At 44.1% G+C, this 23,311-nt stretch overlaps 1 protein-coding gene across 1 annotated transcript in view; it reads right to left on the bottom strand.

Annotated features, from left to right (window-relative positions):
- SRSF4 (serine and arginine rich splicing factor 4) overlaps positions 1-22,699 on the bottom strand; it is a 27,505-nt gene extending 4,806 nt beyond the window's left edge. The window contains exons 1-4 of the mRNA XM_077775903.1: positions 22,487-22,699; positions 5,590-5,732; positions 4,571-4,683; positions 553-767 (exon numbers count right to left, since the gene is read on the bottom strand). Coding sequence (XP_077632029.1) covers positions 553-767; positions 4,571-4,683; positions 5,590-5,732; positions 22,487-22,593 — 578 coding nt within the window. The 5' untranslated portion in view covers positions 22,594-22,699. The remainder of the gene's footprint in view (positions 1-552; positions 768-4,570; positions 4,684-5,589; positions 5,733-22,486) is intronic.
- Positions 22,700-23,311: the final 612 nt, after the last annotated feature.

The following is a 23,311-nucleotide window of genomic DNA, read 5'->3' as shown; positions in this document are numbered from 1 at the left end:
CGGCTTCTCCTATAGGGCTCAGCGTCTAGGACGTGACCTTAGAGAAGCCTCTGCCATTCTCCAAACTAGTGCCGTGTACATTTCCTTTTGACACGCACTTATCACAATGGTCATTATTCGCTCAATGCCTTTCTCCCCTAGGCTGAGTTTCAGGAGGGCCCGGGCCCTATGTTGCATTCACAAGTGCCTGGCCTAGTGCTGAGCAGTCGCTAAGAAAGGCTCTACTCTCGAGTAGCAGGAGTACCTGAAGAAGTAACCAAAGGACCAGTGGCCACGTTTGCCCCCAGTAAGGCTCTGAAGCGGGTACCCAAGAAGAACTGTGTGAAAACTGGTCACGGACACCTGCCTCAGAAAATGAACCTTGATCTGTCCTCATGATGTAAGAGTTCGTCTTACAGAGAAATATTTAGTTCGAAGTGGAGTCAGTGAACCAGACAGAACCACGTTTCTGAGGATGACAGGAGACGGAAAAGGGACGGCCCCTCTGTGTGCCCACAACTGAGTTTACAGCAAAAGCTCCGACACTTACACACCCACAATCAACCACAGTACCTGGAGTGACTCCGGCTCCTGGAATAGGACCGGCGGCGTCTGGAACCGGGCTTGTCTTCAACTAATCGGATTTTTCTGCCATTGACTTCAGTTCCATCTAACTTTTCCAAAGCTCTTTTCATATCGGAGTAAGACACAAATTCAATCACCCCTTCATTTTTACGTCCCTTGTGAGCATCTGCATAGGTCACTTCTCCCGCCTGACGCATATAATCCTAAAGAAACAAAAACCCCCAAACGGTTATGATACATTTTGTTAAAATCTCTAATGTAATTATAATTAGAGAGAGAATCTTAAGGAGGGGAGCTCGATCCCATGACCCTGGGATCATGACCTAAGCCCAAAGCAAGAGTCGGATGCTCAACTGATTGAGGCGCCCAGNTTTTTTTTTTTTTTTTTTTTTAATTCCAGAGAGAGAAGAGCACGAGCAGGGGAGAGAAAGAGAGAAACTCTAGCAGGCTTCACTCCCACGACCCCGGGATCATGACCTGGGCCGAAATCAAGAGTCGGACGCTCAAATGACTGAGCACCCCCAGGCCCTTTAAAGTGTCAGGTGAGATGTAGACACAATAAATATTTAATGGTTTCTTATGTGTAAATATGAACGTGTTTAACTATCCATTTCTACATTTGACACTGGCAAACTTTTTGTTTACAGCATCGTTAGAGGCTCATGTCACCACGTGAGTAAATGTAAAACTTAGGTCTTTTACATTTCATTATAAATCCATAAAGGGATTATGAGATTAGCACCTCAGTTTTATTTAAAATCGCTGGTAGGGGCAGTTGGCTGGCTCAGTAGGAAGAGCATATGACTCTTGATCTCGGGGTGGGGAGTTTGAGCCTCACTCTGGGTAGAGATTCCTAAATTAAAATTAAAAAAATAAAATAAAATAAAAAATGAAATTGCTATTATTCTGTCTTTTCAAAACAAAGGCAATAAAACAGTTCTGTCAAGCTCTGGCTTCAAAGGTTCAATGACTCCCCATGTTCCTTCTCTTATAAGCCTCTCTCCTCATTCTTTTTGAGGACTTAACATAATCCAGTGGGAGAATACAACAGGCCAGATAAACACTAAAGTGAACAAGAGGAGATTGGATCCGTGTTTGAAAAGATCAGGAGATTCAGAGAATTTTACCACTTATGGATTTTTGGCTAATTTTCCTGTTGTTTCTTTGCATGTACTATACACTTGACATTTGTGGAATGTAGAAATATTCCACAGCAATTTATTTCTTGTTACTGCTTTCCTCTCTGTATTTTACAAAGTTACAAACACTGAACACATGCCATCTGATACCTTCTTTGCTCATTTGCATAAATGAGCGTTTAAGAGTTAGCTTAAGTATGTAAATTGTATGTAACCAATATACACAGTCTTCATAGTCTGTGTGCTCACTACTTTTTGAGGATTTCCCAGTTGTTGGGACTTTTGAGATTATGTACAGTCGCTTGCTATTATTGATAATCCAGGAATGACTATCTTTGTGGAAAATTTCTTCAAGTGAATTATCTGCAGGAGTGGGGGGTTCTGGGTAAAAAACAGGGATTGCATACAATTTATCATCCAAATTTGGACACCTCTGAGACTGAATTAGGATGCTATTAAGTTCTACCAAGCTGGGACTGTCTCAAACAGGTCAAGATCTAGGAGAATTCTACTAAAAGGGCTTGCTTTTACTAGTAGTTTAAAAAAACGACTTTTGTGGGGCGCCTGGGTGGCTTAGTCGGTTAAGCGTCCGACTTTCGCTTAGGTCATGATCTCACGGTTCGTGGGGTCGAGCCCCGCGTCGGGCTCTGTGCTGACAGCCAGCTCAGAGCCTGGAGCCTGTTTCAGTCTGTGACTCCCTCTCTCTCTGACCCTCCCGTGCTCACACTGTCTCTCTCTCTCTCCCCCCTAGAAATAAATTAAAAAAAAACAAAACAAAACCACGACTTTTGTTTTACACTGCATACCTCCAGATTATGAGTAACAGCAGCTAACTCCTAAACGTCTATTGTATGGACATTTAATTAAAGTCCTAACTCTAACCAAATGAAGAGGTGTAATTATTTCCCCCCATTTTGCAGAACAAAGAAGTAGAATATACAGACTAAGTAAATTGCTTATGGTCATTCAGGCAGTAAGTGAATGAGTTGAGGTCTGAACATAAGCAGCCAGACTTGAGAACCTGAATTAATACTGCCTGCCCCAACCAAGGGGTGAAACTGCCAGATCTCCAGGTCAGTGGAGGCAGACTACTACAGAAATTTCATCTCAACACCATAATCATGGGGTGTTATGAACTTACACATTTAAAAACCGATAGCCCTTCGATTTATTTTTGCATTTTCTTGACTTGGGCTTTTTATATTGAATGGCATTCAATTCTCACAATAACTTTTGAATAAAAATAAGTATTAGTCTCATTTTTCTAGTTGGAAAACATGAGGCACAAGAGGAAAGTAACTTGCTGAAGTAAAATAACTGACAAGTGGCAGAGCCAGGATGCACCCCAGACAGGTGGGCTGGAGAACCCTGTTCTTAAGTCTGTTCTGACTCACAAGGGAATCCGCTCCAGTGCTCTCCCTCCTAAAGAGTGAAACTACCAAAGGTACAGAAGTATAAAATCAACTGAAGACAGTGGCTATAGCCTCCATTTTAACCAGAAGTCTGTAAGCCTTTCCAGTTTCTACCAAAACACTCAACCTTAACTCCCAGCACCCTGGGGCCGCTCCATCTGTGAGTGCGGTCCCGCCGGCAGACGCCCAGCAGAGCCTCCTGGACAACGAGCACCGTGTGCCAGAGGAAACACCGGCCTAGGGGCTGGTCCCGGCTCTTCTGCTAAGACCAAATGTGTGAATTAACCGTTTTTGGATCTCATCCTTTGTTATCTAAAGACTGTTGGGAACAAATTTTTAAAAAGGCCGGGAAAAGGATATAAAATTGCTTTGAGGAGGGGCGCCTGGGTGGCTCAGCTGGTTTCGGCTCAGGTCACACAGTCTCACGGTCTGAGTTCAAGCCCCACCATTGGGGTCTGTGCTGACAGTGTGGAGTCTGCTTGGGATTCTCTCAATCTCGAAATTCTCTCGAAAAATAAACTAAAAAAAATATTTTTTAGTTCCTCTGATGAACTAAAACTGTGAATGTAAGAATCGTAACTACTTTTTGTTGAACCTACATATACTTGCTCATTTCACTAGAGATGACTTGTCTAACGATGGGACTAAAAGTGAGAAGGAAGAGATGGAAGGGTGAATATCCTTTACGTCTGTCCTCCTAAAACCATCTGGGTTTAAGTTTAAGACACTTACTTAGGCCTTTCTTCCCTATTGAGCTTAAAAGCACTGTTCTCAAAAAACAAGCTGGGACCAGAGCAGTATGCTGGATGGTCAACACAGCACTGGACCTCAATCTTTAACCTTAAGACTCTTTCAGGATGAATATTCCATGGAAAAAAAAAAAAACCAAAAACCAAAACCAAAAAAAAAAAAAAAGATTTATGAAAGAACACAGAATTAGACATTCTCACGAGGAGGAGCTACACTGGAAGCGGGTGGACACAAACCCGGGCATCACAGCTAACGCTGCAGGAAACACTTGCAACGGTTTCCACAACAGCATCTCTCTACGACATCTCTGTACAGTGGACAATTTCATCCAACACAGGCTGTCTTTAGAGCACGATGGTCCCTAGTGCACGGCAGTTAGCGAGATTCTGACGGCTCTCGTGCTGCTACAGGACTTTTAAAAACTATTTTTATTTTTACGCTTGTAAAAGATTTTTTTAATAAAAGCAATCTCTGCACCGAACATGAGGCTTGAACCTAGAACCCCGAGATCAAGAGCCGTGTGCTCCACCCACCGAGGGGGCCAGGTGCCCCGGAACCTTTCGAGAATCCCCAAAGGCTCCGGGAAAACTTTCAAACGTCTGATCCCATTATGTTCTCTGTTGGCCTAGGCCTGCACACAGCCAGCCCCTTCCCCACCCCTGAGTCCCGCCCAGCCTGCTCCCGAAAGGGTGAGGAGGCCCAAACCTTCAGGTCCTGCCAGCTGCACCGACTGGACAAATTCTCCACGATAAGTCTGTACTCTGTGCGCGTAGGAGGGCCGTACTTATCTCGGCCACTTCTTCTGTAACCATATCCACCTTTGGAAGGTTCAAATAGAGAACACGACTTCAGTGGAGGAAGAGGAAAAGGTGACCCAGCACATCTTCCCCTGAAGTGTACCGTTTACCCCCACCCCCAACACAGCACATACGGTTTAGTTCTAGCCCCACCCCTTAATTCTAAACTAGATTTTTTTTTAAAAAAAGCAATCAACTAAACATGAAATTTAATTTAATTTACAAAGTGGTAAGTATATATATTCATTAATATTATATTTAAAATTAACATGCATAAATTAAAACTATTAACAATTTAACAATTTAGAAATAAGTAACCAAATTACTAAATCAGTTACTGGTGTTACTCACAGTGATTAAAGTTTTTGTGAATATTTTATACGAAAAAAAGATTTTCAGGCACCTATTTCAGTTTAATCTCATCTGTGTCTAACCCTTGGGATCCTCACCACCCAGGTCTAATGGGGAAAGGTTGCGGTCGTCACATGGCTTCCTGTTTTGGTCAGCCAAGGGCCACAATGGTTCAAAGAGCCACGCATGGAAAGGTAACCCAAGGTCAGCAAATGGAACAGGCAGTCATCTTAGCCTCAAAGGATTCTTTTAATTAAAACATTGAGGTCTTTGTTAAATCTATGTTAAACAATTGCATTACAGAGAAAAAAAAACAACAACACAAACACACATCATTAAACATATTTTAAAAAGTATTAAAACAAGAACTTTATGTCATTAATTAAATTAAAATTAAACAGTATCAAAGATGTTTATTTGCAATTTTACATTTAAAAAGATACATAATTTATCAAACAAATGGCTTTAAATATCAATACATTTCAGTGTAACAATTAATTAATTACTTTTAAAAAATCAACATTTAACAGCAAAGGCATGTATGTCATCGATACAAATGCCCTTTTAAATGCTTACTGCGTCCAGAACCGTAACTGCCATCTCGACGTGGGCCGCGGGCATGCTCAACAATTACTCGCTCACCACAAAGGTCTTTGCCGTTTAGTTCATAAACAGCATCATCTGCATCACGCAGATCATCAAACTCCACAAACCCATATCTAGAAGAGAGCAAACAGAGTCCGGGTTGGCACCGCTTTGACGCCCAGCTTCGCCACCGTTAAAGAGAAAGCAACGAGGGTCATGCTTAGCAAAGGTTAGGTGGGTTTTGCAAACTAAGGACCGGCTTTCTCTTCCCTTTGGCTGAAACCACTTTGCCTTGTGCCAACAGGCCCCGCAAGAGACTAGGGAGACTGCTCAAGGTAGGCTCCTGTCTTTCTAGGAGGAGGCGGGCTAAAACACAGCCCCGCTTCCTTTGTTCCCCAAGTAGTTTTGGTGACAAGTGCACAGACCTCCACAGGGGACGCTTGGTATCAAGTATCAAAATACGTAACCCTACACCACTGTTTGCTCTGTCAAATCACATAAAAACTCCTCTTTTTTAGCTTCAGCCCCCACGTGAGAGCTTTGAGAACAAACAGACCTACATGCAGGCACTGTGCCGTTAGGTCGTGCTTGGAAGAACATACTGGGTAAAAACTTCACAGCACCTCAAATCTCAGTGACAGAAAAACATTTTTAAGTTCCTTCCTACCCTACCTAAACAAATTAGTCACAAGTGAATTAACTGTTTCAGAAATTATCAGTGAAAAAAATATTCAGAGAACTATTCACTTCCTCGTGATTTGTAATTCATTTTCATGCAGTTTTAGGTAGGCTGGGAATTCTTGAAACAGGACTACAAACTTCTTTACATAGTACTGCTAGGAATGTTCCAACAAAGAGGTTTAACCCATTTCCAAAGGAAGACCCCCCCCCCGAATCCTACCGATGCCTGTTAAAGAACACAACTTGTAATACTAAACAGCACACGTGTAAGATATTTATAAACAAACCCCCTATAAACGATATCATTAATAAACTTTCGGTATGGTCTAACAACACGGCTGTGAGGTCTAGCTTTGTGACCACTACCTCTGTTTAAAAACCAAAACCACATTAATGATTATACGTAACCACAAAGGAAAATTACAAGCAATGTCTTTAAACAAAGCTGTGTACACAGGCAAACACTGACTAGTGCTCTGCTGTGTCTACATGTACTGGGACGAAGAACAGGTCACAAGGCCTGCCACAAGTTCATCCGGCCTGACCAAAATCATCCCAGCTTCCTTAGCCTGTAACGCTGTACTCAGCAACACGCTGAGCGAGGGAGAGAAACTCGGAACTGCGGAATTTTCCCTTGACTGAAGAGTTCATTTCAAACAAGAGTCTCCCGAGGGGACAACAGGCAGCTGACCACTTCGGTGGGTTCTTTATGCTGAAAGGTCTGTGAGTGGCATTCGAACTTCAAGTGACAGACACAGCCAGTTGCTCAACGGGAAATGTTTTGGAAATGTTCTGCAGTAACACAATTCAGAAGCCACTTGGCTCAGTTTCTGGGCATGAACTCTAAACCATGGTTTTATGCTTCCGTAAGGCTGGAACTGCTGTGCGGCTCAGGTAAGAGTGATTCTACGTGAGGTCCTATTTGACAAAAGTAAAGCCTTCCTCAATCATTGACTTACTGCGTTACAAAGTGCTTTATAGTCACTGAAAATCCATAATTGATAATACACTGTAGCTGCTTCTTCCCTTCCTAAGAGTGGGGGGAAAAAGGGAAAGCTGCACTACCATTTTTAGAGACAAAATTAAGCCAAAAACAAACAAAAAATCAAATCTATTCTCTACTTAGGTTTATTTCTTGATAGATTGTAAAACATTCCCCTGCCTCCAAAAGTACCTTCCTTAATTTAGTTGTCAAGATTGGTCATAGGTCCGTTTTGCCCACTGCATCACTGATCCTGGCATCGTACAGGCAAGAGCCTGATGCCAAGTAAAGAGTGTTGCAAGAAAACATTCAACCCAGGGCGTGATGAAGCACAGCCCATCCCACCCCACCCCCCGTGCCCTTCCAAGAGTGGCCTGCTGGCTGGGCACCATTCATTGACCCTGACTCATCTAACGTGACGTCAGAAGGACAATACCGACTCCCAAAGACTGAACAAATCGCAGATATACCTAAACAGTCTTCTTCAAAATAATGAGGATTTTCAGCGACTCAAGGGTCAGAGAATGCAAGACCCTAAGCTCTGCCAATCATCCGAAATAGCAAGCCCAACTTCTATTAGTAACAAGTGGTGCTTATGTCGGACCTCTGGGGAAATGCATTTTCCCAGACTCCAAGACCGGCCTGTAAACGCTCACGCTGTTGCACGGCTTACACGCAGAACCCATTCTGACCTGCGAGGGGAGGTAATGGCAGTCTGTTAAATGGAGGCACGATTACCTAAACACAACAATTAATGCTCAGACAGACCAATCTCTTTGCAGCCAAGGCTGAAGCAAGGCGTACCTTGCCAATAAAACTCTTCCCTGAGTTGGAGGGACCAATTTGTGTTATGAGAGGGAAACAGCCCTTACAGTCAGTTCTTAATATTTACTTCTAAGTGGGTCACTTACTTAGTAGACACATTTCTGGGCTGTCCAGATCACTTATTAAAATAGCTACCTTGAGATCAAATTTATTTTACAGAAAATGTTTGGCTACTACTCCACAAAACTGATTTGGGAAATTTTAAATTATTATGTTTTAGTCAACCCTATGTCCGATACACGGGCTCAAACTCATGACCCCCAAGTTGCACACTCTACTGACTGAGCCAGCCGGTCACCCCTGTTTGGGAAATTTTAAATGTCAAAGTCCAGTCCAAGGATTAAATCAGGCATGTGACTGTCCCTGCTCTTGGCCAAGGACACGTTGGGTGGGTTTGGAAGATTAAATCAACTATCCTCTTGCATCACAAACCATACCTGCTGGGACTCCTGTTCTAGAGCAAAGTAAAGACCAGATTGGTGTGGTTGTTCTATCGCATTACTGTTCATTTAGGTCTGCTTTACTGAAAGAATGACTTTGTTTCATTGAACCTGTACTGAATGGGTTCCCCAGATAAGGCAGGAAGACTAAAGAGTAAAATGTTACTGAACGTTTATGAAGTCATCTCTATATACTAGACAACGTGATCTTATATTCACAATACCCAAGAGCCAGGGACTACTATCCCATGTTAGAGAGGAGGAAGCAGAGGCACACAGTGCTACAGAACCTGCGTAATGAGACCCTAGAGCTGGCGCCCACAGCCTGTGGGTAGGACTCTAAAAGGCAAAACCCCCAACTACTGAGGCGGGAGTAGCACGAACTGGCCTCGGCTCTCATCCTGCTTCTGCGATCAACCAGCTCTGAGCAGCAGGTCTAAATCATTGTCTCCTCCTGGATCTTAGCTTATCTGTGAAATGAAGGAGCCATCCTGCATTTCCCTAGGATCTCTCCTAACATCAAAGGCATGATAGGTAAATGTTAAAATGGGATAATTTTAGCCAATATGGTAGCATCAGAGGAATACAACAGTGGAAGATGGATGGGGATAAATTTAATTTTTATCATCTAGAGTACCTTTTAAAACTATCTGTATGGGTCCCAATTTTAGTTTTAAATTTTAAGATCTCTGAAGGAAATTTTAGTGCCTTCAAGATAATAAAGCTCTCCCTGATACATAACATCAGAGGATCTTTCTAAATAGATGGTTAACATCCCTTTGTGCTTTGTAGCAAAAAACATGAGACTAATCTCCCCAAAAGCACTCTCCTTTTGAACCTTTCTGTCAAAACAAGGAGGGACATAAAATACGCACACGCATGTAAGTGCCCCGTACGCATCGCCAGGTGTGTACGTATACGCACACCATCACTGGTGTGACCTGTAACCCTCACAGACACAACCAACAGATTTCTCTTTAGCTGTAGACACCCTTCTCCTTCTACTCTGTTAAAGCCCACCATCTTTCAATAATCCAGTATGAGATTACAGAAATGAAGGAATTCAGGAGAATGGGCTAAGAACAAATTTAAAAATCCTTCCATGGCAGGGATTGGTAAAAATAAAACAAACAAACAAAAAATGCTTCCAATTGCCTCTTTCTGCTTTACTCCCAGATGGCACGTCCCTCACTGGCCCATATGAAAGAAAAAGCATGGTCTATTAAATGCACACCATTTTTCAACTAAGAGAAAAACTTTCTTCAACATTTCTCTGCTACTGCCTTCCCCCTCCTTTCCTCTGGGTTGTGTTTTGTGCTGACAAATTTAGCCAAAAAATATGATGGGAGTACCTGTCATTTTCTCCCTAAAAACCGGGGACTGTGATTGTTCCCAAGCACAGACAGGTGGCTGGACGCCACAAGAGGGGCCACACTGAGTTACGTGGGCTGCTCCCCACTCCATGCCAGGCTTCGCCCCCCTCAGTGCTCCAGGCCCCAACAGCGGGTGCGCTGCTCAGGCCAGTGGGGCTCCACCACGTGGGGAACTGGAATCGCATGGCTTTAAAACGAGAGCCCTCCAAAACTTCCCTTTCTGGAAAGGTGAATCACACTCTTCCTCCCAAGAACCACCACCTGAGCCTGTGCTGTCGCTAACCAGGCTTTCCCTGGCCCTAATCATCTACACCAGTGGCCCGGACGCCACTCTGCACGCCTTCCCAAAGGGCAAAGTCCTCTCTGTCTTCCAAACGTCTTCACTCAGCAGGGAACCTGGAGAAAAGCCCCATCTGAAAACCGAGGCGCGGCTTGCTCTGGAGGGATGTCGCCAAGCTAACCGGGCAGGGCACGACTAACGGGCGCTCGCCCCGGGCTAAGTGACGGGCGTGGGTGTGAGGAGCAAGGGGAAGCAAGCCTCCATGCGTGTGCCTGCGATCACCCCCCAGCGCTGCTTACCGAGGGGCAAGCCTTGGTGACTCTCTCTATAAGAAACATTTGCCCCTTTCCACGGTAGATCTCTGCTCACCTTTGTCCTACAACTGTGCCACATGCTTTTCTTTGTATGTGGACATCACAGTCCTCAGCCAACCATCAGCAGGATGTGAGTTTTTTCCCAATGTGGTGAGCCATTCCCACATTCACTCATTTTCCTTGTAAGAACCGAACCTCTCCATGGCTGGTCAGGATTAGGGATGTTGCTGTAGCCAAGGAAAAATTTTCATCTGTTGAAGTTAACCCATGGGGTGGCTTGAACCCTCAAACTAGGGTCAATGGCACTGTTCTTTAAGGGCAAGGCCCTTAAATCTACCCTGAAAGAAATGGCATTCAGTGAACAGGAATCAAACAGCTTTCTTTCAAAGTACTCAGTGTTGGTCCTATGCTTCAGTCAACTCGGTGCTAGGAGGTGATGAGAGGCAGGACACCCCGACAGGTAGCAATTAAAACGGTAATCCTTGCAGTCTGCATAAGCGCCCGGGAAACTGCAGAAAGACACTTCTGCGGTTCTTCTCTCGTGCTCAGCTGAGGCCGGCTCAGAGAGACGTTCATACGTGAGAACTGTAACTGCCCCCGTTCCAAAGGTCTGCGACACTCCGGGGAAGCAGTGGTTAGGCCCTGAGAGTAGGGTGAACCAGTGTCACCCTCACTGCTCTCGGTCACTGGTTATGGCTGCAATCGGACTCTCCCGGTAACGCTGGGTTGTTTAGGCCCCACAAACCAGGAGCGCCTACCACACCAAGTAGGTTCCTGAGATCCTGTCCTATCCTGAGACGGGGAGTACGCTGCTCTGGGCATTCTGGCCTCCCCTTTCTTTAGCCTCAGAGGAGGGAGGGCCATCGAGGCCGCCCGGAGAAGGTGGATGACTTACCCGTGCTCACTGAGTGGCAGAGCTGGGGTGCGACTTCAGGGCTCACCAGTACCCAGTCTGGGGCTCTTTTCACGTCGGCAAACTGGCAGTTCCCGCACACCAAGAGCTCTCTGATTAGAGCTAGTGTGGATTCCTGGTCTGCAAACGCTGGCCACAGCTCAGTCTGCACTTGGTCTTTCCCCACCTTCAAAGAAGAAAACCTACCTCATGATTTCTCTCTTCTGGAGCCCCTGACCATCTAACTCACTCCCGGCCCTCACAGCCACCTCTAACCATTCCCCTCTGCTGCCCAGTTCTATAGGTTTCTCGTCTGCCGAGCCCCTGAGGCCATCTTCTTCCTGTCTGATCAGCTCACTTAATACCATGTGAATATGGCTATTCTTAGTCAACTTGTCTCTTGACATGTAGCAGGGAAAGCCAGCTCCTATAGCATCCTTTTGCTCAGAGGTCTACAATGACTCCTAAATATCTTTGTTTAGACTGTTCTCCAAACCTGAACGCCTTGATTACAAAGGGGGAAGCAAATCGATCTTCTTCCACAGACTTGAGAATTTCTCCTTTACGAAGTCTCACACAACTTTCCTGACTAATCACCTGACCGCCTTCTTTAGCTTTAGCACTTCTATCCCATTTTATGTTCTACATGACGTTGCTGTGGCCTTTCAAGGACAGGATTTGTTCTTTTTTCTTTGTGCTGATCCTCATTTGATTACGTGGTCTTTAACAACAAAGACTAATATTTAGTGTAGTACTTGGCGCCTGGTAATTTATCTCTTATATTCCATCCATTCCTCATCTGTGAAGAATGTACTACTATCATTATAATTATTCCCATTTTACGAATGAGAAGACTGAGGCTTGGAGAGGCTAAGCTATTGCTCATTGTCAAGGAGCTCATAAATGGTGTGGCTGGATCTGAACCCAGATCCACCTGATGCCAGACTCAAGCTCTTAACTACAGGGTCGCCCTGCCTTTGTAAAAGCAAAGGCTTCTCTCCCAGGCCTGAGCACAAACCTTTTCACTTAACAAATGCTGCTGCTTGACTTGATAATCTCACCTCACATAAGCCAGGCTGTATTCAAGTTTTTTGGTAAGTGGGGTAAAAGTCTCCAGAGGAAAAAAAGAAATTGACCTTGGGGCAGGGTGAGGCACCTCTAAACTTGGGGTATGTGACAACCAGGTTACTTTCACTCTCGTCTTTTGGTTCCCATTAGCCAGTGTCAGCCATCTGGTCCTTCCGAAAACATGTGTGGGTTCAGAACATAACAGACTAGAAGAATAGAGGAAAAATAAGATTATTCTGTGCAATCGCCATCCTGGAGGCCCCACAACAACCCCCGGAATCTGTCTTTGGTTTTAAGGCTCAGCAAAAATTAGACCAGCGAAGAGATGACAGAGTCAGGCCCAGAGGTGGTAGATGTGAATGGATACTGACAAGATCATGTATTTAAGAAGGATGCATTTAATTAATTTTGCAAGAAATGGTGACTGGGACCAAAAAATATAAATATAAGCATGAACGGTATGGAAAAAAATGGACCAGAAATCAAAGAATACTATATGGTTCACAGACTTCCAACCACATCAGGGTGATAGCAGCAACCAGGGAAGTACTTTGCAGATGACAGACAGCTAGGATCTGATTTAATTCTGTTTAATTCCAAACTACTATTAACAGGACTACTCCAGCCCACCAGAATTTTCCTTCAAATTCCTTTGTAATAATTTTCACAACTCTGAGGTTTACTGTTAGTCACAGATGACATGAAGACTCCCAGCAGGTAAGTACCTTGCCGCAGCTACCCCACACCTGGAGTCTTTCCTACCCTCAAGTCCACATTCGTCATCACCGTGTGCCACTGCCTCCCGTACACCAATGGAAAGATGTAGTCCACAGAGTGGACACAGTTGGACAAATGCCCACATGAATATCAGCATCTTATGACAAATGTTAAATAAGAAGCAGCATTTTTGCATCTGATAGGTCTTGATACCTAAGCTGTGAACATTTATAATCTAAGTTACCAGTGGAACAAAACCTAGCAAAATTACCAAATTTTATAGTCTATCAAAGTTTAGGGAAACAGAGAAAGGTAAAATCATTAGGGAATGACAGCCCATCTCTGAAGAAACAGTTATGTACTGGGGTGAAGAAAATATAATAGGAACATTCAATATCCTAAAAAGTAAGCAATAAAACAATCCACTGTATTTCTACCCCATAAAATGGGAGTACTCCCAGAAAGTAACATACTTGTGAACAGTTTGTGGGTCAAACTGTTATAACCATAATCCCTGTCATAACAAAATGTATTTCGCGGACACTTTAAACTCAACATGGCCACTTTCTTCAAAGGGGGTAAAGGGCAAACAATCACACCTGTGTCCTTTTCAATATTCTGACACTCAACACTAAGAGTAAATGAAATTAAAAGATCCCACAAGAAAAGGGGTCAGCTATTCTTTGATGACACACTGAAGCTCATGAAGACAATCACGGATTAAAAAAAAAAAAAAAATTAAACAACCCTCAAGAGATGAACATCTTTTTACCAACTTAGAAACCTCTTTGGACTTAAAAGATTACTGTATGTCACTCATTCTTAAGTGAAATAAAGGTTTACAATCAGCAGACAGTGCTATTCGACACAAAAGCTACAAAAAAAACCCCAGTTCATACTTACCTCTAAATGGCACTATGAGTGGGTAACAGCTGTTAAAGCCTCTTAGGGAGTTATACCTCTGAGGCCATCTTGGCTGTCCCCACATCCCTCAAAACCACTCCACAGTCCCTGGGTTGTAGCCAGTTTCTTTTCCTTTGTGGTTAAAGATGTCACTTCCTATGCTATTTTTCAGAGATGCCCTTCCCTTGAAATCAGGCATTTAATTCATTTAGCATTTTAACAAAATTCTCAAGTTCTTTTAACATCAATGGATCAACAGCTTCTCTTCATCCACATGGAATACCTTTTCTCAAAGTGAGTGCTTCTGCTCTGCGGTTCCTACTCTTGCGCCTGAGCTTCCCGCTCGCCTCTTCCATTCCTGAAGGCCAGACTCAGACCTCCCTCCTTTGGTCACCCACTTTCTCTAGGTTTGTGAGGTCTGTTTACAAATGCCTCTCATTCTGGCATCCAGGCCTCCAGACGTGGCCGGGGGACCTGACGGAGGGATGACAAATGTCGTTTGGGTGTGTCTTCAGGTGTCATGTGTGGTTCCGAGGCCTCCAGACTTTGATCTCAACATGCAGGAATGGTCACGTGGGGCATTTCCTCAAAATATGGGCGTGCGAATCCAGAGCACAGCCCGATCCTTCGCCTTCAGGTTACTCCAAGACCAGACAGCCCTAACGATAAGGTTGACAGAGATCATTTCACTGCATCTCCTTGCACAAATCCGACCCTAGTCGGCCATAACAAAGCTGACATCACCTTATGGCTCTTCAAAGAGCAGCCTTGAGAGTATCACTAGTGGTTTCCGTCCAGGGCCAATGTCGAAAAAAGTACCCCCTGTCTCATTTTTGGCAGTAACTTTGTAGCTTGCTGAAGGCTCTGTTGAAAGACTAAAGACTGAACAGGCCATGGAACCTAAACTACCTTCTCGACCTCGGATACAAATATCCGAACGACAGGACTGAACCATCTGGAAGGAGACAGCACGAGAGCAGCCTTGGCTGACACTGCCCCTACTCTATCTGGCGTGGGAACAGGGAAGGGCTTCAGTTTCCAGAGTCGTCAATAACGCATTCTGTAACCCTGAGCCAGTCACGTAATTGCCCCATGCCTCAGTTTCCCCATCAATACAAACTAGAGACAACACTTGTTTGTAGAGTGATTTGGTGTATGCAGTTCAAGGGAAAAAAAAAAAATCACACAAGTGCATTCTGTCAATATTTTTTAAAGTTTTGAAATTCCAGTGTTAGCGTACAAATTTATAAATACCACTCCCAACAGTATTCTCTCAAATACTAGGAGCACCTTTCTTAGAACAGCTCAAAGAACAGTTTTGCTTAAGTTACTTGGAAACATCCAGAAATACCGAGAACCAAAAAAACCACATTTTATCTAGTCTATATCCTATGCTTATTTTTTAAAATTTTATTATCTTTTATGTTTATTTTTGAGAGAGACAGAGTGCCAATGGGGGAGGGGCAGAGAGGGAGGGAGACAGAGTATCTGAAACTGGCTCCAGGCTCTGAGCTGTCAGCACAGAGCCTGCCCTGGGGCTCGAACCCATGAACCCTGAGGCGAAGTCAGACACTTAACTGTCTGAGCCACCCAGGCATCCCGCCTATGCTTATTTTTTAAAAAGGGACAAATACTTAACATGGCCCTTTTATTCATATGATACCTCAATGAGGAAGGGAAGACCAAGACATTAAAGCGAATGACTTGTAAAATAATTACAGGTAATGTTTATTCTTAGCAAACAGACTGGGAAACCGGGACCACAGAGTGGAAGTCTCAAGCCAGGGAATCTATGCTAGCAACATGTGGTCACAACTGCAGTATGGTCTTATCCCTTGGCACTGATTTTTCAAAATGATAGAAATTTAAAAATTACCCAAGTCTCAGGAAAAATACAAGGCAACATGCTTAAATTTTGGATACAGGCAGACTTCCACAAGAGACCTCAGTATAGAAACAACTTGGTCATATCCGTAATGGTTATAATACTAATAAAGACTGCTACTTCATCCATAGTCCCATTTCTCATTGTTTCTTGCTTAAGGAAAAAAAGTTCTTGGTTAAGACACATGAGCCCACGAGCACCTGTTAAATGAGCAAAGATGTTAAACAACACGTGTGCCCAATGCTGGTGAGACTGCCGTGACCAGTGACGTTCGCTGCTGGCACCAGAGTAACTGGTACACAGCTTTTCTGAAAGTTATTTGGCATCATATGCATTGAGAGCCCTGAAAATGTTCTTTCCTGCTATGACACATGAATTTTACTTCATAGAATCTGTCCTAAGGAATGATAAAAATACAAGGTTTTATGCACATGATTCCCATCACAGCATTATTTTTAACAACCAGAATTTAGAGATGACCCAAGAGGAATGGTTGGGTAAGTCATGATTCAGACATACAATGAATTTTCTGCAGCCGTTAAAATGATGTGTGTAAGATTTTTATGTAACAGAAAAAAAAAAACCATGAGATAAATTAGGCAGAAAAAGTGGAACATCAAAGTGTACATAAGACCTTATGTTAAAAGGATTTCATATTTATTTTCTAATCAGTCAAAAAAATTTATTTAAAGTTCTCGAATCTGTTATGCTTGGTAGGCTAAAGGGATGAAGCTTAAAGGCTGCAAGATAACTTCCTCATACAGAATTTTAAACATTCTAATTAAAAAAACAATAACATTAACACTCTTTGTCTAAGGAGTAATGGAAACCAATAGGCAGCAAAAATCTTAAAGACTTGTATACACTGACTCCCAAAGTCTACTCAGGAATTTACCCCAAGACTTCTATAAAGAATATTCAACACAGTGCCATAAAACATAAAAGTAGCAAAAAACTGAAGACAACCTAAATGTCTTGCAACATGGTTTTAATGATGTACATGACATAACATTTACGTGGAAATACTATGAATGAACCCCTTAAGAATCAAGTTGTAGGAGAACACTTCATGACAAAGGTAAAGGATCAGGCTATTAGGTAGGAACAGAAAGGTTACAAAACAGTATGTACAGTATGATCCCAAGTTTGTTAAAAAAAAAAAAGGAGCAGCATAAGAAATGCATGTGAGTCAAAAAAGGCAAAGTCTCAAAATGGAGACAGTGCCATCTATGGATGGTTATTTTTTGTCCTCTGTATTTAAACAAAAATTACAATAAACATGCAAACACTTTATAATCAAAAATAAATACATGCTATTTTGAAATATTGTAAGAATTAAAATGGGTCTTTAATTTTAACTCTGTACAAAGTTTTCAACCACTCCTTTAGACAAAACTGTTTAAATCTCTTCTTAGTCATAAAATTAATTTCAAACCAAATGCCTTATTTTTCCTTTCTTAAGTTCTTTTTTTTTTTTTGAGAGAGAGAGAGAGAGAGAGAGAGAATCTGAAGTAGGCTCTGCAATGTCCGCACAGAGCCCAATGTGGGACTCAATCCCACGAACCGTGAAATCATGACCTGAACTCATATCAAGAGCCAGATGCTTCACCAACGGAGTCACCCAGGCATCCCAAATGCCTTACTTTTCTTAACAGAAAGGTTAAAAGCCTTGGACTCTAAGAGTTCAAATGTGCCATTATTATTATTATTTATACTTTAACCCTGTGCTTTTATTGTATGTTAATCATAGATTCAAAATGGATGCAAAAATCCTGAATAATAGATTAGTTGATTCAATTACTATCATAAAAAAAATTACACATCATAATCAGTTGGGTTTAGCTCACGAAGGGCAGGATGGTTCAACATCCAAAAATTCTGGAAATGTAATCTACCATTATTAACAAGTTAAAAGGGAAACAAAAAATAATAATCTTATTAGATGCAGAATCTGATAAAATCCAGTACTCATTTATAAGTAGTCAGAAACTTTTGGTACAATCGAGACAAGGTAATTATCTTAACCTAACAGAGGTTAAGTTATTTATTTTAAAATTATTTATTTAAAAAATTTTAAATGTTATTTATTTTGAGAGAGAGAAAAAGCAGGGGAAGGTCAGAGAGAGACTGAGATGGAGAGAGAGAATCCCAAGCAGGCTCCATGCTGTCAGATCCCTAACCACGAGATCGTACTCCTGAGCAGAAATCAAGAGCCAGCCACTTAACCGACTGAGCTACCCAGGTGCCCCTCAAATGTGCCATCATCTGTGAGGGCAGAATCACCTGAAGACAAAAAGGTGGTGGGGTCCTTAAAGGTAAGAGTGTCTGCTTTTTCTTTGTCATTCCTGGCACCCCCAAGTTGTACTGTTATCACAAACTTGATAAAGCATTTATCTGCCATTTGGTGGGTGAAGATAATCTCCTACAGTTCAATTAACCAGAAACCGCACCTGGAACACGAAACTAATTATATTTCTGCGATCATCCTTTTAAAGGAAAAGATAAGAAATGAAACAAAATGACCCCCCATCAAGGGCGTGGAGAAAATCCCTGTGGAGCTTCTGGGGTGGGCAGGGATTCAGCTCAGTATCTAAAATCTAACAATGCTCTACAGTGACCAGGCACAAACACAAGGATTTGACTCACTGAAGGAGTCTTAACATATTACAAAAATTAAGGAAGGTGCCTTCTACTTAAAGGAATTTTCAAGGAGGAAGAAAACAAAAACTTCCTGGTAATACTTAAGATACTGTGAAAATTCAATTAAACAGACCAGGACACCCTTAAAAATTTCAGCTATTCACAATTTCACTGTAATATGAAGCACAGGTGTGAAATTTAGAGCCAAGTTTTTCTGGAGGGTTTTAATTCATGCCTTTAGCAACCTTAAAAATAAAACAAACAAAACAAAACCCCTCAATGATTTGGAGGTTTACCTGTCCAGTTGCTAGGCAAGTAAAATAAATGTAGGGTGTGGGGAGTTAAATTTATTAACTAAGACATGGAAAAATTAAGATCTAAAGACCTATGACTGGAACCACAAGATTTTGTGGCAAGAGAAACTACTGTATTAAAAAGTCTTCTATACTTTACATGAAGTGATTAATAAAAAAGAAAGCCCACAGAATTTTCACAAATAATCAAAGGCAGCAAAAGTTACCAGAGTTGGAAAGCTACAGACAGGTAGTGCTAACACTGTTGCTTTCTTGACCCTTGGTCCCAGAGTGGCTCTCGGAGTTAGCATGGCAGGTATGAATGTAGGAGACCCTAGGGGATCTGGAGTGGCCGATGTGGTCCTGGGAGATCTACGTGTTTGTGGCCGGCGAAGTGAACCACCTTTCTAGGAGTTCTCTAAAATAAAGGCAATCTAGATTACGGCTGCCTGGAATAATAAAATGGCAGGCAATGAACTGCTGCATTACTTTTTTTTTTTTTTTTTAATGTTTACTTATTTTTGAGAGAGGGAGAGAGACACACACAGAGCATGAGCAGGGGAGGGGCAGAGAGAGAGGGAGACACAGAATCGGCAGCAGGCTCCAGGCTCTGAGCTGTCAGCACAGAGCCCGAGGTGGGGCTCAAACTCACTAACAGTGAGATCAAGACCTAAGCCGAAGTTAGACGCTCAACCGGCTGAACTACCCAGGCGCCCTTTTGCATACATACTTCTTAAAATTCCAAGAGGATCCATAAAATCCTCTCCTGGTCACTGAATTTCCTTTGGAGAGAACTCATCTGGTGCCTCCTATACCAGCACTTTATGACTGTTTAATTAATTCTGAACTTATCTACTGTCTGCTGATAGATCTCACGTCTACAAATTTGAACTCTTCAGCAATTCATCAAAATCCTATCCTGCCAAAATCTGCTTTAGTATTTCAATTACTAATGATTACGATCCATGTATGTTAAAAACTGCGACTCGAGACCTATCCTTAACGTCCAGAACCGTCAGCTTACGCACGTTGTGAAGTTATGCCACCTCTCCTTTTGTTCCTCTCCGACTCCTGTGCACTTTTGCAGTCTAGTCCAGTCAACTGCTTGAAATACATCTACACCACTGGTCCTTCGCTCAGCAGTCACTTTCCCCCGAAGAGAGTGCCTGAACGCTTCCAGGGGTGTCTGTCTGATGGTCATGCCTGCCTCTGAATCCCTGAAAGGACTTCCCGTTCCTCAACCTTCACTTTCCATCATGGGTTACAGAACCGTATAAATGAACAGTTCCCGGAAAGAGACTCAGGTACTAAGAGTTGTGCAAGGATCTGTCCTTCCTCACATGCGACCATTTCGCAGATTGCTCAATTGCTCCCTCCAGAGCCATTCAATTCCTACCCAGGATTTTGGATGCTCAGTGTAAGATCTTAGGGTTGATGTTTCTGGTTTCTGCTGTTGCACTTCTAGACCCTTCGTGAGCCTCAATCCAAGCCTGGTTGCTCATTATTTCTCAAAAGTGTTCCTAAGAGGATAACCTCCTCCCCATCACTGGCCATGACATACATTATTCCCACTTTATTCCAAGCCCCACTCAATTCGTTCTTCAGAGACTATTTCAAACAAATCTCTTCAAACAAACCATCCCAAGCTTTACTGGAGTTTAAAGGGAGAGCGTTTCTTAACTCAAAGTGCACGTGCTGTAACCATCAACAATTTACTCGGGAGCAAAGGTGTTTTTCTGTTTTCTCTCCAACCCATTCAGTACAGTAGCAGATGTCTTGGTGGGTTATCGACTGATTTGTCCCATTAACCACTTTACCATTAACATCAACACAATTTCCTGCTCACTATCACTTGAGTGACCTTAGAAAACGGATCTCACCAAATGCGCCTCATATTATCAAAACCCGTAAGCTGTCTCCAAATGCTCACAGTCAAATCTATTTGATTACAGTTACCGTTTCCAGCTACAAGCCAAACATGCGTTACAATTATCTCTAATGTTCCCTTTCTGTGTGGATGAGAAAATTCAGTCACAGAAGCAAGCTGCCCACCGATGCTAAGTGGTGAAGCTAGGACTTGACCCAAGCCTGTGTGGCTTCAAAAACCATGCTTTTCCCACAAAATTTAGTCAGTCTGTCAACTGAGTTGGCCTCTGAAGAAAATGGGGGTTTTAACTCGATCTTTCATACATGTATCACAGTAACAACAAAAACCCACTTATCTAGTAAATTCCTTAAGAACCGAAAGCTCTACGTCCCGAACGAGTAACTTCCTAAGCCTTTTACGTTAGAGTTGTATTCTCCAGGGGCTAAGCCAGCCAGGCGACCCCATAATAAACACTCTCATCGAGGACACTCTCTTTAGTAAGAAGAGGATTCTTTCAAAGCGTCATCCTGAAATTACTTTTAAAACCCAATCAACAATGGGTAGACGGAAGCTACCGATCTGTCTCAAATGTGGACTCATACTTAGGTATTTCTCATAACTTCTTACATGTTAGTTGCTAGCATTACAATGGGGAGTAACCTGTAGCCATACCAGACCTGTTGCAAAGGTCTTTTATTTTTTAACAAGCCAAAAGTTCCTCCAAAACTCAAGGTTTAGCCCTAACATGTTCCCCCTACTCCTTTTAAGTTTTACATACACATCTCTGAAGTCCCACCTAACGTTCCCTGGTTCTCATAAGCTCTCCTCTTTCAAGATCTTCCCCTGCGTTGCCGAAGGAGAAGAGGAAAAGAACAGACCATACCCGGGGAGGCAGTAAGTTAGCGACTTCGAGCCGTGAATCTGTCTCATTAACTAGTTGACGCAGCCACTAGCCAGGGTGGCCACGATTGTCTAACAAGCTCTACAACGACAAAGGTTTTTTTTTTTTTTTCCTTTTTTTTTTTGGGGCCAAGTTGGAGAACGGAAACCACACCGTGGAAACTCTGCACGGAGTTTTAAAGATAACGAATTACGACTTTAATTTACTCTCGTAGAGGGAGAAGCCAAGGCTCTCAGCAAGGCAAGACGATACTTTCGAAACTGTCACTAGACTACTCACTCAAACCCGAGTCTCCCGCCCAAAAAATGTGACACATGCGAGTCAAAAAAGAGCCTCCCCCCAGAGCTCCTGTCCCCGGGAAAGATGCGCGGTGACCGTCTGATCCACTACACTGGGCAAGAGGTGGAAAGGGAGCAGGAAATCCTGTTTGTTTATTTCCAGCAGCCCTGAGAGCGGGAAAGGTCGGTCTCTAGCCGGAGACGAAGCAGCCCCACTGGCGGGGCCTGGGAAGGAAAAAACCCAGGCCTCCCGGGGGCCTGGGAGCCGTACCCTCCCGCCCGGAGTCCCAGTCCCACTCGGGTTTTCCTTCTCCCCGTCCCACTCAGATCCTCACCATCCTTCCCATTATCCCTCCACCACCCCCACCCGCGCAGGCGCAGTGGGAACCAGGGCCTACCCGCGCCCCCGAGGCGCCGCGACTATGGCGGAGCCGGAGCAGGCCGGTAGCAGCTCCGCGCCGGGCAGGCGTCCCTCTCCCGTACCCGCGGCCTCCCCGCCACCGCCGGGGCCCTGTGCCCACCCGCAGACCCCTCTTCTGCCCTCCTCACCCGTTCTTCAGATCCACCTCCAGGATCTTCCCGTAGCCCTTAAAGAAGCGCTCCACATCGCGCTCCCGGGCCTGGTAGCTCAGGCGGCCGATGTACACCCGCGGCATCCCGGCAACAGTGGCGGCAGCTTGGCCCGGCCCCAGCCCCCCTTAGGCGGCGGCCGGCGAAGCGAGAGCGCGGCGACGGCGGCGGCGGCGGCAACGGGCGAGNCCAGCGACGTACGCGAGCACGCAGCACGCGAGCGCGCGCCTCCCGCCTTCCCCGCCCTCCCCGCAGGCGGAGGGTAACGGGAGGGAGCGCGCGTTCGCTTCCCGCCCGGCCAGGAGTGGGGGCGGGGCTTTCCCATGGGCCCTCCAGCGGGAGGCGGGGCTCGATGATCGACAGGCGGCGCAGGCGAGGCGAGCGGCGCCCGCCTCCCGGCACGTCCTCTCGCGAGCTCGCTGTGGCTGGGCCCGCACCGCCTTCCGCAGCCGGGTGGCTTCGCTTCTCCCCCGGAAGTGCCTGCGGCCCCTCCCGCCCTGCGAGCCATCCGGCTTTTGTCCTTTGAACCGGGAGTGGTTTCGACTTCAGAGCAGGAGCTTTGGAGTTAAGTCCGGGTTCTAACCGTCTTTGTATCCGTGATCTTGGGCCCGTTACGCGCCACTTCTCTGAGCCTCGCTGGTCTTCTCCCTACAAAGGGGATAGTAATTCCAACCTTCCAGAGTTGACTAGAGAATTATATAGGAGAATGCGTCAAGCACTTCGTCCTGTTCCCAGCACATCGCAAGTGCCCAGTAAATAATACCAATATTATTTAACAAATAGGACAACTGGAAGAGCAGTGTG

The sequence above is a fragment of the Crocuta crocuta genome, unplaced genomic scaffold, assembly GCF_008692635.1.
Source record: "Crocuta crocuta isolate KB4526 unplaced genomic scaffold, BGI_CrCroc_1.0 scaffold127, whole genome shotgun sequence".
Lineage (NCBI taxonomy): Eukaryota > Metazoa > Chordata > Mammalia > Carnivora > Hyaenidae > Crocuta > Crocuta crocuta.
Note: the sequence above shows the minus strand (reverse complement) of the source record. Positions and strands in the feature narration are given on the sequence as shown.